Genomic DNA, 17842 nt, shown 5'->3' with positions numbered 1-17842 from the left:
ACTCATTTACACTAACAACTACTTAGAATTAAGTAGGTAATTCAGTATATTATCAGACTTGGTATAGGCGTGTACTAACAAATATACTTGAACTCGGTCTGAAAAGTAACAACCAGCAACATGTCTAAGGCAGCGTTCACACAACAGGTAGAAGTATCGGATTTTCGTTTGGCTTTTCACAGTATCTTCTAAATGTGACCTGTATGCAGCATTCATCTGAACAGATCAGCAATTTGAACTAGTTTAGTGTGTTTGTTTGTTTATTTATTTAGCTTTAAGCATAACAGTGGTGTATATGCTGAATGTTGATTAATGTTAAAACCAATTTTTTTTTGTAATTCTTTATTTTTCCAGTGTAAACTTCCAAGCATTGACATTCACAATATACAATTTTCCTTTTATCATTTCTGATATCACAATTATGACAGTTTTTATACCTTTAACAACATAAACAATTATGAACATTGACAAACTAAAAGTAACATTGACTTCCAAGGTTGAGGTTCGTTTAATTTGAACCTTTTAAGAGTCTGATGTTGGGAGAGCCTCGTAAGGGAGAAAAACTCTCTGCTTTTGAGAGGAGGCCCTTAATAAGAACAGTGTCGCGTTACTTTCCGCTTAGAATAAAAAAAGGGAAAAGGGGATAACGTACCTCCGACATTTTAAAGAAATTTGTGTGTAAAATACAGAAGACCATTCTTAAATAATATGCATGTGTTTAGAAAGCAGCAGTTCACTTAGTCACTCGCGCTCAGGAGATCTCTGTCTAAAACTATGCAGTCTTTCTTTATACGGAGGGACTGAGTGTTCCTTTGGTTGCCCGCTCAGTTTACCTTTCTCTCCGCGGCTGTGTTTCTCAAGTCTCCTGCTACATGAACAGCTTTTCAATCTCCTCAAGGAGGGTTGGAGATGTGTGCACCACCTTCACTGTGAGTCCCCGCTTGACCATGTCTCTTGTAGCTTCTGTAGCATTTTGATATACCTTCACCCCGTCCTCGTAGGAAACTCGCAGCTTTGCTGGAAAAGGTGTTTGAAACCTGATTTTCTTACTTCAGCTCTCTTTTATCCTCTGCATATTCCATGCGTTTTTTGAGGACTGCGGGTGGATTGTCATGATCTACGAAGACTCTGCTATTGTTGAAGATTTCTTTCGCCAAGCTCGCCGGAGCACGTCTTCTTTCGTGCGGGCACTCTGGAACTTTGCCACAATAGAGCGGGGTTTCGAATCACCTTGAGCGGGCTTTGGAGCGAGGGCTCTATGTGCCCTCTCGATTCGGAGCTCTGTATCTTCAGGGTAGTCCAACTGGTTCTTCAAGAGTGTTTCCAAGAAATCCACCATGCAACTTCCCGCTGTGTCTTCTGGAATACCGTAGATTCGGATGTTTTCCCTGCGTGAGCGTCCCTCTTGGTCGAGCAGTCCAGCTTCAAGTGCAGTTTGCTGTTTCCAAAGTGGTCGTTCTTTGCTCAGTTTCTTCAATTCGTCCCTCTGCTTCTTCCAGTCTTTTGTTGGTCTTGCTCAATTCTCGTTTAATATCTGCAAGCTGTTGTCTTGTCGCGTCTGAACTCTTTAATTTCGCTCAGAATGCATTCGAGACTAGCGCTGGGCTGATCGGCGCCATCTTCCTCGGGTTCTGAGGAGCTGCTTTGATTTGTTTGTTTCGTCTCTGCTTCCATATTCATGGCTGGAATTGTTGTTCTGCTTCTAGTGACAACCCCTTCTTTCATCGTCCAAAATACTCTATTTTTCTGTGAATACTCAGTTTTCAGGGTTGTTTTTTCAGAATGTCGAGGAGCGATAAAGTTAGACGACCATTCTCAACGTCATGGTAGACCGGAAGCCAATGTTGAAACCAATTTTAAGAGCAATTCCTCTTTTTCAGAGTGATTTGGTGTGAAATGCTCTGTTTTAGAGAAACTTACCAAGTCAGAATTACTACACAGACGTTATTGCATGAAATGATTATGAACACACTGCCTGATGTCTGAGACATTGGTTACAATTTTTTTGACCTAATGATGCATTATTTTTATATTTATGTACACATTCATGGTATAGCATTATGTGCAGGCAGTTGTAAGACTAAATAGTCCCCAAAGAAAAGATACAAAAAAACTCATTGTCCTCTTTAAATTTAAATGTGAATGTAACAAAGTGTCTCTTGTTATCGAGGCTATTTAACTGGCCTAACATATTTCTTAGTATGTAGTAGTCATATGTGGTGCCTTAATTTCCATGCTGCGTTGCATGATAAACTGTTTAAACTAGGCTTTCAGTTTGGCCCATAGATGTACAAACTGCTTATGCTACCCTTAAGTATATGAACCTTTTTGACTGTTGTAGCTTAAATATGGATATTTTGTAGTTTTTTTAAGCTTGTAACTGACACATTAACATGCATTAGAAGTTCCAGTACAACTCTCAGAAAAGAGTTACCTGGAACACATTGCTCAGGCTACCACTAGTACTCACTGGCTGTCTATAATACTCGCTTTGAAGGCTGAAAAGGCCCTGAAGGGTTCCCCTGTGATCTGCACTTTTTTGGGGAGCAGCTCTTTAGTTATAATATTGGCTTGATTTTTCTGTTCATTCTGCAGCAGCTCTAAAAATGTGTGATGTGGATGAAGAGAACAGCACCCTTTCATTTACACCATCTCAAGACGGCGCTCCACCAGAATCCCTCAATGACTCCCACCGTGTGGATTGGCCCAAGGTACTTGAGTCTAAGTATCCTTTATATAGATAGACAAATTTTTGAAAAACGTAAGGTTTTAGAGCTACTGAGCAGGCTTGTGGAAGACTGTGTTACTTACAAACACACTTTCACTTCTCAGGATCGTGTACTGATCAACCGAATAGATAACCTCTGTACTCTGGTTCTGACGGGACACTGGCTGTCAGGGCGGCGGTACACCTCAGATCCTCATCTTACTCTGGCCTCTGATGAACATGGGCTTGGAGATGACCTGGGCTACGCTCGCGTATCACGCAGAGGCAACAGCGCCCTACCTGGAGAGGCTGCAGATGGACAGGATACAGAGTTTACTGTTAAACTCTTGAAAGTAAGCACTTTTAGGATTGGAAGATATTAGTGTTGTAGTCAAGACCAGGAGTGTCTGAGATCAAGACAAGTCCGAGACCAGATTAAGATTTTTTTAGGATATAGAAGTAAATAGAGGGGAAAAAACAAACTGTCCATTTATTATCATTATTTATACTAGGTATACATTGAGATATAAGAGGCAAGACTGAGTCGAGACGAAGACCATTAACGTATGGTCTCAAGAGTACAACAACGTGTATACAACAAGGTTATATGTGTGCCGTTCATTCAGGTTTTTTGCATTCATCTAAAATCCTCTGTATAATTGCACTTTTAGGAAGAAGGGCTGAAGCTGACGTTCTCCAAACAGGCTTTACTGCCTAATGGGTCAGCAGGTGAAGCAAGTGGTCGTCGAAGGCGCAAAGACCAAGAGGTACCAACGGTCCAGCAATACTCATAAGTGTTCACATTTCAGTGTTGCAAAATAGCATACACATTTGTACTGGTTGAGACATGCGTTCTGTTTTTTAGTTGGCAGAGTCAGGCGGAGTACTCCACGCTCCTCGTAAAAGGGACCTGCCCAACTGGCTGAAAGAAAACCCAGATTATGAGGTGGAGGGTGACATGCTAGAGGTGAGGAGCACTTACTTTTCAAGCACACTTCATTTCCATTTAGTCCAACCCATTGACAAAACATTCTCTGTTTAACATTGCAAAGTCAAACAACTACTTATTCTCAACGGTTTGAGATTTAATTGATTTATTGCTGCAGCCCTATTATATTTGTCCGCCCCGGTTTTCTGGCATAGGTAACACAGTTGTCCGAGTCATTGTAACTGTTTGGTGCATCAACCAGTGAGTTAAAAAAAATTGTAATTGTTCAGATTTGTTCTTGCTTATGCTCACTGTGGTTGCTGTACCTGGCGAGCCCCACCATGTTTAAGTAACCTGAGTCGTATGTGATCCGTATATATGACCGCTTTTTATATTACAGCTGCTTGTGAACAGGACCAAAAGGAAGAGGAGAAAGAAGAAGATAGAGAAGGAAGCAGCCCTAACCGGCAATGAGAGGATTAAAGTCATAGACATGAGAACTGGAAAGAAGGTTATCTTCCTTACCATGCTATTTACCATTGAGAAGTTAAACTCCATGCTATTCATTATATTTGTCTGAAAGGTTTTGCTAGTTCATGTTCCGAGGTAATACACCTACATAATAGTTAAATTGGGCCAACAAGGAACTATCTATATTATTTACTGGTATTTTTTTTTTTTTTTACAAAGTAATATGAATAATGTTGATGAATATTGGCAAAGAATGCATTGTGGCTATCGGCTTGCTTAGCCTTGTGTTTGTGGATCCTTTGCTCAGTATGGTGGAATATATGGACCTGCACTTCAAGACCTGAAGGACTATCTGGAAGAGAATCCTGACCACGCTGTAGCACCAGAATGGGCAGATGCTGTTCGCAACTCGGTTAGTCCCAACACATGTACAGTAGCATGGACAAGACTGGCTGCACACCTCCCAAAAACAAAAACAAACAAAAATCTGTCTGACTGACAAAACAAAACTACGCCATTGACCGTCTAATTAAACACCGAGTTCATGCTTATAATATGTCCCAGGAGTCCCATACATAAGCAATGTTAGTGTTCAAGCCCCACTTACATGTGCACTTTTACCTAGAAACTTAACTGAAAATCAGTTCAAACTAGTCAAAATTTTGTGTCGTTCATATCAGGGAAGTGTGTTATGAGCCAGCTTGTTATATTAAATTAAATGTAGAATAATGCTGGAATGTTTGGGGGTAGATGTACTACAGTCTGCATCTTTTATCTGTGGGTAAAGGGGATTCCTGAGGAATATACATATGACATTTGCACAGTGCATGCTGGGAATTGTAGTAAGGGAACATTGATGGATGAAAACACAAAAAGGATATAAAATTGTAAAACCTGTCAAATAGATGAGGCTGAAGGATCTAGCGCAAATGCTAGTTTTAGCCCCACTTTTAACTTGTTATACACAATACGTAGTATATCTTATAATAAACCAAAACATTTTAGCATACTGCTGCTAACTGCGTATTTCCTGCTTCCTCAGGGCTTCCTTCCGGAAAGTTTTTTCCACAGACTGCTGAGCCTGCATGCTTCGTTCCCCAAAAAGAGCCACCATTACCTCTCCACCCCTTCGACCCAGCCCGACCCTCTCCTCGGGGGAGGCGAGGGCGAGACACTGGTTTCTGATGGAGCTTACATGATGGACGATGAAGACCTGGACGCCGGTGACCTCACTTCCTCTCACCACTTCCTGACTCCTGCCTATGACGTAAAGATGGAGGCTGGGTCTCTCGACATGGACGGAGGGGACGGTCTGTCGCAAGGTGGCTACGACAGCTCCGATAGGGAAGCGATTTTGGATGATGTCATCATGGCACCTAAAAATTCTGATTCTTCCTCGAGCTCGGAGGATTGACCACGTCTCACTTGTCCCCTTGATGTAGTCCCCCAGAGATCATGACATTCTTTTATTATATCTACCCCCCTCCACCAAAACAAACATGACTGTATTATTATTATTATTATTATTATTTCTTGCTTTTGAGGAATTATGGATGATTTTTTTTCAGTCTTTGCAAAGTTGTCTTAAGTAGTTTTGATGACGGGCATCATTCATTTGATTTACTCTGTACTGATTCTTCACTCCACGCCCAGTAAATTAAAATGTATGTCCTTCATGTCTGTCAAACTATCATTCAGCATTCCCTTCGTGTTCTGTGGCTGTGGGGAACCTCAGGCTGGACTGTCTGTTGAACGTCATGCTGAAGAGTACATATTTATATACTAACCTGTGCTGAGCCATGGTGGTACCTCAATCTAACTGCGGCTGCTTGTGCGCCCAGTTCACCAAGTGAAGAACATGGCTTTCATTTATTGGGTGTACATTTTCTTTTCTTTTCCTATTTTTTTTTGGGGGGGGGGGGGGGATTGGGGAGGGTGCAGTGGGTTAGTTTCAGGGTTAGATACTGAAACCGAGACTAATGGGTTTATTGTTCAGTGTAGAGTTGGTAATATGCCTGCAATGATGCAAAAATTGAGTTTATTCCTATTTGATGAATTGACTCCAGCTGTCTCTGTGATGTAAACATGAATAACAATCGACCATCAAATCAAAAGTCTTGTTCTTATTTCGGGGCGCGACACCCAAAACCTTTTTGCATTTAAAATGTTTTGCCAATTTTTAAACATGAATTATATAATATCATGGCATTCGCACCCTGCTATTATTACTTGAGTGCGACACACTTATAGCAGACCTGCATGAGTGAAGAGCTTCAGCAGCCCCTGCACAGACGTTTCTGGGGGCTCAAGGAGGAAAAATGTGAATTAATCCTGATTCAGTTTACCGCATGTTCACACTCCGAGTGTAACTGTTTCAGAGGAAAGCAAATCTGTTCAGAAGTTTTCCCAAGGCAGCCTAAAAGAGTAGCACTTCTTCCCAAACAAGCATTTCCAGGCTGTAATGTTACCCACTGTATTGTCTATTTGGTGTCAGAAGTAGCAGTTATATGAAAGTTGTATGAAAAAGTCTGGTAAATATAACCTAGTTGAATTTAACATACTGGAAAAAATAAAACAAAATATAAAATGTGCCATAACTTTTAAATTGTAATCTCTTTTTAAAAATCTGAAAACAGTAGTTATGCATTAAAATGTGCGAAGTTCTCACTAGAGGATTTTAACATATTTTCACTTAGAAAATCAACAAATGTCATTAGAACAGGGGTGCCCAAATTTTTGCATACGAATGTAACTCCATTCAAGAGCTCCACATAGCCTCATATAAATCCCTGTCTTGTAAAACTCACTGTACCAACTTTTTTGTACATTTTTCCTTTTTTTCTGGGTTACTAGCAATGTTTAAAATAACCACGGGATGCATTGTGACTCCTGGGCCCAATCCCATTTCTTCCTTTCACCCCTACCCCTCGTTTTCGAGTGTCACCCTAACCACTTTAGAACTGAGTTACAAGGGGTAGTGGTTGAAATCGTGCCCTACGAAATGGGACCTTCAAATAAATAAAACATTGCTTCATTAACAGCTACACGGCTAGCGGTGCTCTGTAGGCGACGCAGCCCGTCTTCAGTGATAGCAGAGGAGGGTAAAGTTCGGCTCCTCACTGCTGGGCTTTGGTTACATTCAAGGCGTCATGTTTTCGAAGAGGCTATAAAACAATGATTTATTATTGTTTTTATCGCCCGCCGTTAATTCCTCCGTGATACGAAGCTGAAGTGAGCTGTTCACCAGCTTCTTTGTCGAATTTTCCCGTTCCGCCTTAAATGGTGCAGCAGCTTCATTCTGGCACCTCAGGCGTCAGAACTGCTGAACTATTTAAGGTGGAACGGGGAAGTTAGCTAGCCACTGAGACATTAGCATGCCATTAGCAATATTTTATGCTTGTTATGAAGAAAATGACCATTATACATTGAAACGACATTGAACTAAGATAAAACAGTGTTTATTGTAATTTTAACAGAGAAATTTCTCACATTTGTGGGTTTCTCGCCGGGTTTTTTTTCTCCTCATAGCACTGTGTTTGGAGTGGGTCTCCGTCTGGAGGGCCATGTAGCCCTAACGCTTCACCCTGTCCCTCTGTCTCAGCAACAATTGGGACAGCCTAACCCTAGACGTGGATGGGCTAAGGGCTGAAATGGGATTGGGCCTCAGATTCTCAGTGCTTTATTAACAGAATTCCCATCACTGCTGTGATGCATGCGTTGATGGAGGTCATAGTTCCTGAGGTAAGATCTCCATAGCTGCTTGGTACTGCACCAGAGGGCAAGAGTGATGAAGCTTATGGAACCCAATCTGACCCACTAGCTGTATTCTTGAGGCCAGATTGTGATGTTTGTATGTGTGTATATATATATATATATATATATATGTGTGTGTGTGTGTGTGTGTGTATATATATATATATATATATATATAAAAAACAATTGCACATGCCAACAAAGAGAGCACATGTACACGCTAAGGGTTACCAAAGCAGTGGTCACCAACCCTTCTCATAGAGATCTACGTTCGTGCAGGGTTTAGTTGGAACCTACCTAACAGGACGCCCGTCCCCTTCACCTAATACTGAAGTATTTGATCCAGCCAATCGGGGACTTGCAAAGATGTTAACCTCTTAACATCCCAGGTCTTTTTAAATACTAAGACATATTATTCAGTAACTACAGGCAATTCAATCAGGTTTAGCTAATCTTAGGTTATAGAAGTGTCTAATAAAACTGTGGTTCCTGGCCATTTAAGGGGTTAGGAGTCGGTGTGGCAGATTACAGTTGGACCTACGTTCAGCAGGAAGGTAGAACTCAAGGACCAGGGCTGGTAACCATTGGGCTGTTAGGGCAGGTGCTCAACCCACCTGTCTAGATATGTGGGTGCACACAGCTACTACCAGAGAGCATCTAGTGAGGAGAATTACCACACAGTATTGGGCGCCCTCTAGCATTTAGCAACCCGGTTGGAAGTTTCCAGGCCTCCATTTAACTTCCCTTAGTGTTTCTAGAGGACCGAAAGGTTACGGAGAGGGGACAAGTGCAGATCTACGCCATCTGCTGTTGAGTCTCCGTTCCTTTCACCATAGGGTGGTGCCACTCATTTTCTGACCATATGAGCACAGCACCAATGAAGACTATATATCAGCAGATCATTTTGCAGAACAGTATAATAATATAGACTGAAGTACAAGTAGCAGTATGTAGTAATGCCAACCAATCAGCACTCAGTAGCAGTATTGCTAACCAGTCAGCGCTCAGTAGCAGCAATGCTAACCAATCAGCACTCAGTAGCAGTAATGCCAACCAATTAGCACTCAGTAGCAGTATTGCTAACCAGTCAGCGCTCAGTAGCAGCAATGCTAACCAAGCAGTGCTCAGTAGCAGTAATGCCATCCAATCAGCATGCAGTAGCAGCCATGTCAGCCAATCAGCACTCAGTAGCAGTAATGCTAACCAAACAGCACTAAGTAGCAGCAATGCTAACCAATCAGTATTAAGTAGCAGCTATGCTAACCAATTAGCACTCAGTAGCAGTAATGCTTACCAATTAGTGCTCAGTAGCAGCAATGTCAACCAATCAGTGCTCAGTAGCAGTAATGCCATCCAATCAGCATGCAGTAGCAGCAATGTCAACCAATCAGCACTCAGTAGCAGTAATGCTAACCAAACAGCACTAAGTAGCAGCAATGCTAACCAATCAGTATTACAGTTTTTCCCAAATGTTTAAACGCATTTCTAGAAACTCGGCTCAGTTTCTCAAAACTCTAAACACAGACTGAAAATTATTAACTGCTTTGTTGAAACTCCACAAATATGTAGCAAAACTGATTCCTTCCACCAAAACAACATACACAGCTATTTATATGCTTATCTCTTGCAGAGCATCAAATAAACACTGACAAGACAAATTCAAAGCACTATTATCAGACGTATTTGTGTATGTTTTTGACTTCATGAGGCCACTGTACAAATTAAAATGCATACAAGTCCATAGAAATATGTTGGCTTTCTTTTCTTTATATTTATTTGGTGCAGTGTAGTACCCCCCATATAGCATTTACAGTACTACATGTATATCTGACACACATGTAAGCCATTTTTACTGTATGTAGTATGTTGCCATTGTAATTTTGAAATTTTTAATTTTCACCTATGTAAGTACAATGAGAAACATGATGAGGAAAATCAGTTCACATACAAAGAGGAAACATAAATGTATTTATTGTAAAATACAAAGAAACAGATCACTGTTCATCAGACCTCTGATCTTGGTCAGGCCAGAGGACCTCATCTACATCAGCTGCAATTTTCTCCCTCGCCAAACAGCGGGGGAAAAAACGCCTTGCATGGCAAATCCATCCTTGGCAATCATCTGCGTGGATGTCATCACATGCCTCCTCCATTGCCTGAAGTAGTGCCACACGCTCGCGGGGTCTGCGTTCGTACACTTTCCACCTCCATGCAGAAAAGAATTCCTCGATTGGATTGAGAAATGGGGAATATGGTGGAAGGTGCAGCACAACAAATTGTGGATTGTTAGTGAACCAGTCATTGACCAGAGCTGCCCGATGGAAACTTACATTATCCCAGATGACAACATAGGAGGGCTGCTCTGGTTCTTCTTCCTGTGGGAGGTTGAGGAGGTTTTTGAGTTCATCAAGAAATGATACCAAACGAGGAGTGTTATAAGGACCAAGTTGTGCATGGTGATGTATGACCCCACGGGGACCAATGGCAGCACACATGGTGATGTTTCCACCACGATGCCCAGGGACATTGACAATGGCACAGCTGCCAATGATGTTCCTCCCCTGCCGCCTGATCTTATGCAGGTTGAACCCTGCCTCGTCAATGAATATATATTCATAGGGAACAGCACTGGCATCCAGTTCAAGCACTCTCTGGAAAAAAAGGAAAAGGATCATATTAGACAAAAGGCCTGCCTAGACACACTGAGGTAAACAGTGACCTGTCCAAAAAGGGTACTGAGAGGGTGCTGTACTCACATGCACATATTGGTATCGTTGCTCCTTCACATGGTCAGACTTGTGCTCAAATGGAACACGATATACTTGCTTTATACTCAGCTGGTGACGTTTTAAAACACGGTCGATTGTGGACAGGCTGACCTGGTCAATGTTTGTGAAATGAACATTGTCTTCCAGGACTCTGTCCCTGATTTCCCTCAGGGTAATGGCATTGTTTTCCAAAACCATGTTTACTATGGTGGTCTCTTGTTCAAGTGTGAATTTCTGGCGTCTGCCGCCTCTTGCTAGCCGTCTTTCTATTCTGATAAAAGTATATACACACACATTATAGGATACGCATTTCACTATATTGCTACATAAATATAAAGACAAACATTGCACTATAGTGCACATTTCTGTGAACACTAAAACCAAGTGGTTACTTACCTATTCTCTTCTGTAAAAGCCCGGATAACTGAGGCTACTGTAAAGCGGCTCAAATTTGGCTGGACTCGACACCCAGCTTCAGCCATGGTTAGGCCATGATTCATTACATGGTCCACTAAGGTTGCCCGTATTTCATTTGAAAGATTTCCTCGTCTTTGCCTTCCTCTTCCTCTTCGGCCTGCTAGGCCTCCTCTTACTCTGACTCTTCCTCTGTGCTCCTGTTGCTCCATCATCTCGCCTAACACCTGTATCAGTCACTTGAGGCCTCTTTTATACTCTGACAAATTGATTTGTCAAATTGACAGATTGAAACGTTCTTCTAATTAAGTTTGCACAGGTGCAACTTGTATGAGACTACTTGAATGACTACTAAATGATGCAATTTACTAAGACTACTAAATGATGCAATTTGTGTTTAGCGATTTGCAAAGCTGTGATTTAGAATGATATTTGAGTGAGAACATATGGAATTGTGCTTAGAGTTTAGCCGTTTTGAGTCACAATGTTAACACATGAGCTTCATATTTTTGGATTTGTGTGCATTGTTCCACATTTTGTGTGTATACAATGTGGAAAAACTGTAAGTAGCAGCTATGCTAACCAATTAGCACTCAGTAGCAGTAATGCTTACCAATTAGTGCTCAGTAGCAGTAATGCCAACCAAACAGCACTAAGTAGCAGCAATGCTAACCAATCAGTATTATGTAGCAGCTTTGCTAACCAATTAGCACTTAGTAGCAGTAATGCTAACCAATCAGCGCTCAGTAGCAGTATCTCTAGTATTCTACTGTCCAAAACCTGTCTGCTATAGAAAAAAGTAAATATACAACTAAGTTTTTATCCTTTCTAAAATTAAAGTCTTGGATAAACTGTTAGAAAGTATTTTAATTTTTTTAGCCATTGGCTTCTTTCACCCGTTCATTGGGGACGTGCTCACGGGTGGCTTCTGGCATTTCACAGTTTTTTAATATAATTAGAGAAACAGGAAGCGGTCAACCTCTCTTTTAAACCGACTCCTGGCTATTGGTGAACAAGCTAACATAGAGAAACAGAAGGACTGCAGTCTAACTGTAGAACTACAGTGCTTCTGTAATGTAAGCAGACTGGATAAAATGGACAAGGAGTGAAAATACAAGGTAGCTGCACCTAATAAAGTGGATAGTAAGTGCATTTTGAATGTTAATTTACAGATATACCCCAAAAACGTGACAGGATAGCAAGACAGGCGAAGAACGTTTTTAACCCATTTTCGGTTCTCCACTATCAACTAATACAATAACAAACACTACAGCTGTAACTAAGACAACAGCATAGACATTTATGAAAAACATCCATTCGTGATTTATATTATGTGAGATACCCCAAAAAGACCACGAGAGACAGAAATGAAAGATTTGATAGAAAAACATGCCAGAGATATTTAATAGGAAATAACAATTTTTGTTTAATCAAATACATTTAATTAAAATCAAATAAATAAAACAAATTTATGATAATTATTTTACATACATTAAATTTAAATACACTGCTCAAAAAAATAAAGGGAACACTTAAACAACACAATATAACTCCAAGTAAATCAAACTTCTGTGAAATCAAACTGTCCACTTAGGAAGCAACACTGACTGACAATCAATTTCACTGCTGTTGTGCAAATGGAATAGACAACAGGTGGAAATTATTGGCAATTAGCAAGACACACTCAATAAAGGAGTGGTTCTGCAGGTGGGGACCACACACCACTTCTCAGTACCTTTCTGCTTTCTGGCTGATGTTTTGGTCACTTTTGAATGTTGTTGGTGCTTTCACACTCGTGGTAGCACGAGACGAACTCTACAACCCACACAAGTGGCTCAGGAAGTGCAGCTCATCCAGGATGGCACATCAATGCGAGCTGTGGCAAGAAGGTTTGCTGTGTTTGTCAGCGTAGTGTCCAGAGGCTGGCGGCGCTACCAGGAGACAGGCCAGGAGACGTGGAGGAGACCGTAGGAGGGCAACAACCCAGCAGCAGGACCGCTACCTCTGCCTTTGTGCAAGGAGGAACAGGAGGAGCACTGCCAGAGCCCTGCAAAATGACCTCCAGCAGGCCACAAATGTGCATGTGTCTGCACAAACGGTTAGAAACCGACTCCATGAGGATGGTATGAGGGCCCGACGTCCACAGATGGGGGTTGTGCTCACAGCCCAACACCGTGTAGGACGCTTAGCATTTGCCAGAGAACACCAGGATTGGCAAATTCACCACTGGCGCCCTGTGCTCTTAACAGATGAAAGCAGGTTCACACTGAGCACATGTGACAGACGTGACAGAGTCTGGAGATGCTGTTTAGAGCGATCTGCTTCCTGCAACATCCTTCAGCATGACCGGTTTGGCATTGGGTCAGTAATGGTGTGGGGTGGCATTTCTTTGGAGGGCCGCACAGTCCTCCATGTGCTCGCCAGAGGTAGCCTGACTACCATTAGGTAGTGAGATGAGCTCCTCAGACCCCTTGTGAGACCATATGCTGGTGCGGTTGACCCTGGGTTCCTCCTAATGCAGGACAATGCTAGACCTCATGTGGCTGGAGTGTGTCAGCAGTTCCTGCATGATGAAGGCATTGAAGCTATGGACTGGCCCGTCCGTTCCCCAGACCTGAATCCAATTGAGCACATCTAGGACATCATGTCTCGCTCCATCCACCAACGTCACATTACACCACAGACTGTCCAGGAGTTGGCGGATGCTTTTGTCCAGGTCTGGGAGGAGATCCCTCAGGAGACCTCATCAGGAGCATGCCCAGGCGTTGTAGGGAGGTCATACAGGCATGTGGAGGCCACACACAATACTGAGCCTCCTTTTGACTTATTTTAAGGACATTACATCAAAGTTGGATCAGCCTGTAGTGTGTGTTTCCACTTTAATTTTGTGTGTGACTCCAAATCCAGGCCTCCATTGGTTAATAAGCTTGATATCCATTGATGATTTTTGTGTGATTTTGTTGTCAGCACATTCAACTTTGTACAAGTATTCAATGAGAATATTTCATTCATTCAGATCTAGGATGTGTTATTTGAGTTTTCCCTTTATTTTTTTGAGCAGTGTATTTAATTTGTCTGTTTTACTCAAAGTGATGGAAGTAGTTTCTTCTTGTTCCTCGAGGTGGTCAATTGTCACTATTCTGTGTTTTCCTAATGGATAGGTTGATGGCACAGTGTAAATCACTTTTTAATGGTAAAACAAGTGTTCTGAGACCGGTTCCAGATACATGTGATGGTTCTAAAATGGTCTGAATATGCCCTTTAGGAAGCTACTGGCCACGTTAAGTTTCAATTCTTCCAATTTTCCAATCTTATGACCAGTTACAGCTGGCATCTACAGCAAAAGCTCTCAATGAAATTTTTTCCCATTAAAAAGACACTAATGTCCATACAAGCAACTAACCAAAGGCAGCTTAACTGCATCGCACATTTCTTTCTCGTGCACCTAACATGGCTCTATGAGATAATCCACTTCATCCAAGGTGAAATGTGGAAAGAAACTGCAGAAACTTCTAACACGACAACTTCTAGCTGTTGGATAAACAGCACTTAAAGTTTCCATCTTTGAGAGAGAGGAGAAAATCAAGATTGTACTTAAGATCTGAAAAATTCACAGGTGTTTCTGTCCACCCTTCCACTGTGAGAGGACAACTCAGCACTATGGGCCTGAAAGGATGCGTAGCTGACAAGAAACTATTACTGAAAAAGGAAACAGACCAAAAAAGAAGGTTTGCACTAGAACATTTAAGAAGTAGGGTAAGGTCTAAATTTGTAATCAGGATTACTTAGATCAGGGGCCACAACCCAAATCAAGCAAGCAAAGTTTATTTATATAGTGCTTTTCACAACAGATGTTGTCACAAAGCAGCTTTACAGAGAGCAAATCCAGGCCCAATCCCCCATGAGCGTCGCCAGTGGCAACAGTGGCAAGGAAAGATTCCCTAAGGGCAGGAGGAAGAAACCTTGAGAGAAACCAAGCCTCAGAAGGGGTACCAAGCCTCCTCTGGTTGACACAGGATAGCAAACATTGTTAGTACAAAGCGGGAAAAACAACGGCAGCAGCAGCATCCGAGGGTGAGGATTGCAAAGCATTGTACAGCAAGTAGCTCAATGGTGGTCAAGCCGGTCCAGAAGGCTAGCGAGCAGTGGCACCCGATCAAGGTAGAAGAGGCAACATCAGATGATGCACAGGATGGGCAGCTATTCAACTCGGGAAAGAAAGGAAAACACAAAGAGTCCGTTCTGTAACTCCGGCAGGTCTAAATCTGATGTGGAAGACTAATGACCAAAGGCTTGACTATACAATCAAGTTTTAGCCTAGACTTAAAGACTGAGGCTGAGTCTTGAACATTGACAGGAGGATTATTCCAAAGCTGGGGAGCTTTGTATGAGAAGGCTCTCCCCCCTGATGTAACTTTATTAATTCTAGGTATGAGTAGTAAGCCAGCACCTTGTGATCTAAGTAGGCATGATTGTTCACAGGAGGAGAGAAGTTCACTCAGAAGTTCATTCCGCAATATTGCACAGATGCAGGAAGGCTGTTCTAGTAATCTAGCTATATGTGCATCGAAGGACAGATCAGGGTCTATCACAACACCAAGATTTTTTTCAGATGAGCTTGACGCAACTAAGAAATTGTTTGAGTGTAAAATCTGACAGTTTGTTTCTAGAAGCAGAACTTCTGTTTCTTCCAGCTTAAGTAGGAGAAAGTTACAAATATTAACAAGAATCATTTTGTCCTTTCAACAAAAAACAAACCACCTTGGGAGTCACATTTTATGTCCGTTTTACCATCTTGGCTGTAAATATGTCTGCGTATGCACTAATGTTCTAGTATAGACTAAAAATCTAAATGAAAGCGCAGACCTAATTTCCTCTGCTCTTTAAGCTTTAGCTCAGCTGTAGACACTTTTTCACATCTCTGGCAGGAAACCTTTATCTCAAAAGTAGAACAGTTTCTTGTAAAATGTCTCTCAACGATTTACTGTTTACGAGGCTGAAGTCGCTTCTTGTTCAAATTTTCCCATTCCACCTTAAATGGTGCCTGAGGCGGCAGAATGTTACTGCAGCACCATCTAAGGTGGAATGGAAAAATTCAACAAAACAAGACGCTGCAGAATGAGAAACTGACTTCAGCCATGCAACTTTTGCTGTGTTGACCAGTAGTCTGAGTGCCATTCTTCAGGGTTAAAGGGTGCCTTAAGAGATATACTTTTAACTCCAGCGTTTAACATCATTAACTGTTAAAACTGTGTTAGAACAATCAACAGAGTTTTACCTAAAAATCTAATTCTTCTGTGGAACTGCGACAGGGCAGTAAAAGAACCCCATGTGGCTCCGGATGGCAAGAAGCATCTGTGTAAAGCACTGTAACAGTACTACACTACATCACTGAAACTGTTCAAATAGCCCTGCAGTCATTTACTGCTGTTTGTTTGTGACCACACTTATATAGTATAAATGGCCTTATGTATTTGCTCATCATATTGCCAGATAGTGAAGGGTTATTCATCACTCCAGAGAACACGTTTCAACAGCGTGCTTTTCACCACTTCAGCTAGTGCTTGGCCATGCTCATCTTAGGCTTGTGTACAGCTGCTTAGCTGCAATTGTTGCCAAACCCAGTCCGTTAAACTCTCAGCAAACAGTTCTTGTGCTGACACTGCTTCTATTATTACTTGCTAGCTCAACCAGGGCATATAGATTCAGTTGTACTGCCAGTAAAGCAAATTGTGGGTTGTTTAATGAGTTGCCTTAAAATGAGACAAATGTGCCAATGACTATTGCGTTCTTTTTATAGGTCTGTCCATTCCTGTGCCTCGTGGCAGGAAAGGGAAAAGAGTGAAGGCTCAGAGCTCTTTTGACATACAGAAGGTCGAGTGGATTCGCAAGTACAACCCTGACACGCTTCTGCTGGATGACAGTTACCGAAAACACCTCAAACACCAGTGCAACAAGTATGTCTAGCTTGTTTAATATCTGTCACTGTTCACTAATATTAGCTTCTATTGTTAAGCAGAGGCAGTCAGCATGGGTTATTGTGAAATGGTGCATTGTAGTGATCCCGACTCAGGTGGTGTTAGAAACAGGAGTTTTGATTTCTATAATTGTGGCTATTGGTATTTTATTTATTGTCTAAAGAGACCAGTGAACTTGCATGTCTTGAGTTTTTATACATTATGTTCATCATTCTAAAAAGGTGATAGTCTGGTTCCTATCAATACCACTGTGAACAGCTCTCACCCAGCAAGTTTCTCTACAATGTAGCGTTCCATTCAAAACTGAAGCATTTCATTTAACATTGAAATCTCTATCTAAATGACTTCTTGACCATTCAATTATGCAGTAAAAATCTGTCAATTACATTGTTAATATGTCAAGTAAAGAAAATGAATGAAAATAAGCTTCTAATACTCCTAGTAATTAATTTTTCCTTTTAGTTTTGTTAGACAACACAAGCAAATTTGTTAATGAAAACTATGGTTTTTGCTTACATTGCTCACTGTCAAACAAGCTGGGCACAAACGTAACACAACTTAAGCTGATTTCGACATTCTGTAAACAAGGCTAGAAAGTCTTGGGTGATTTCACACCTAGCATGTTTATTCTGATTTTCAGTTAGGTCCGAACCAGAAAAAGAGGTGTGTAAGCTGCCTCTTATTTGACCAAATAAGTCTGACCAAATAAAGTGGTCTCGTTCAAGATCAAACTGATCCATGGTGCGGTTTGTTTTTTTGGAAAAGATGGTTCAGACTTTCGGTCCAAAAACAGGAAGGTGAGTCAGGCTATCATCATCCATTA

General features: G+C 41.5%; 2 protein-coding genes across 3 annotated transcripts in view; both read left to right on the top strand.

The window, feature by feature from the left end:
- chd8 (chromodomain helicase DNA binding protein 8) overlaps positions 1-5799 on the top strand; it is a 48338-nt gene extending 42539 nt beyond the window's left edge. The window contains exons 34-40 of one of the 2 annotated variants that reach the window (XM_017717078.2): positions 2599-2711; positions 2833-3060; positions 3379-3474; positions 3573-3674; positions 4036-4146; positions 4414-4518; positions 5149-5799. In XM_017717078.2, the coding sequence (XP_017572567.1) occupies positions 2599-2711; positions 2833-3060; positions 3379-3474; positions 3573-3674; positions 4036-4146; positions 4414-4518; positions 5149-5520 (1127 nt within the window). In that variant the 3' untranslated portion in view covers positions 5521-5799. Of the gene's footprint in view, positions 1-2595; positions 2712-2832; positions 3061-3378; positions 3475-3572; positions 3675-4035; positions 4147-4413; positions 4519-5148 lie in introns of both variants that reach the window. The other variant, XM_017717077.2, reaches the window with a different exon arrangement.
- Positions 5800-10318: 4519 nt separating this feature from the next.
- Positions 10319-17842, top strand: part of LOC119264982 (chromodomain-helicase-DNA-binding protein 8-like) — a 20838-nt gene continuing 13314 nt past the window's right edge. Inside the window, exons 1-3 of the mRNA XM_037544045.1 lie at positions 10319-10441; positions 10733-10799; positions 16842-16998. Coding sequence (XP_037399942.1) covers positions 10319-10441; positions 10733-10799; positions 16842-16998 — 347 coding nt within the window. The remainder of the gene's footprint in view (positions 10442-10732; positions 10800-16841; positions 16999-17842) is intronic.

Source organism: Pygocentrus nattereri, chromosome 2 (genome assembly GCF_015220715.1).
Source record: "Pygocentrus nattereri isolate fPygNat1 chromosome 2, fPygNat1.pri, whole genome shotgun sequence".
Classification (NCBI taxonomy): Eukaryota; Metazoa; Chordata; class Actinopteri; order Characiformes; family Serrasalmidae; genus Pygocentrus; species Pygocentrus nattereri.
Note: the sequence above shows the minus strand (reverse complement) of the source record. Positions and strands in the feature narration are given on the sequence as shown.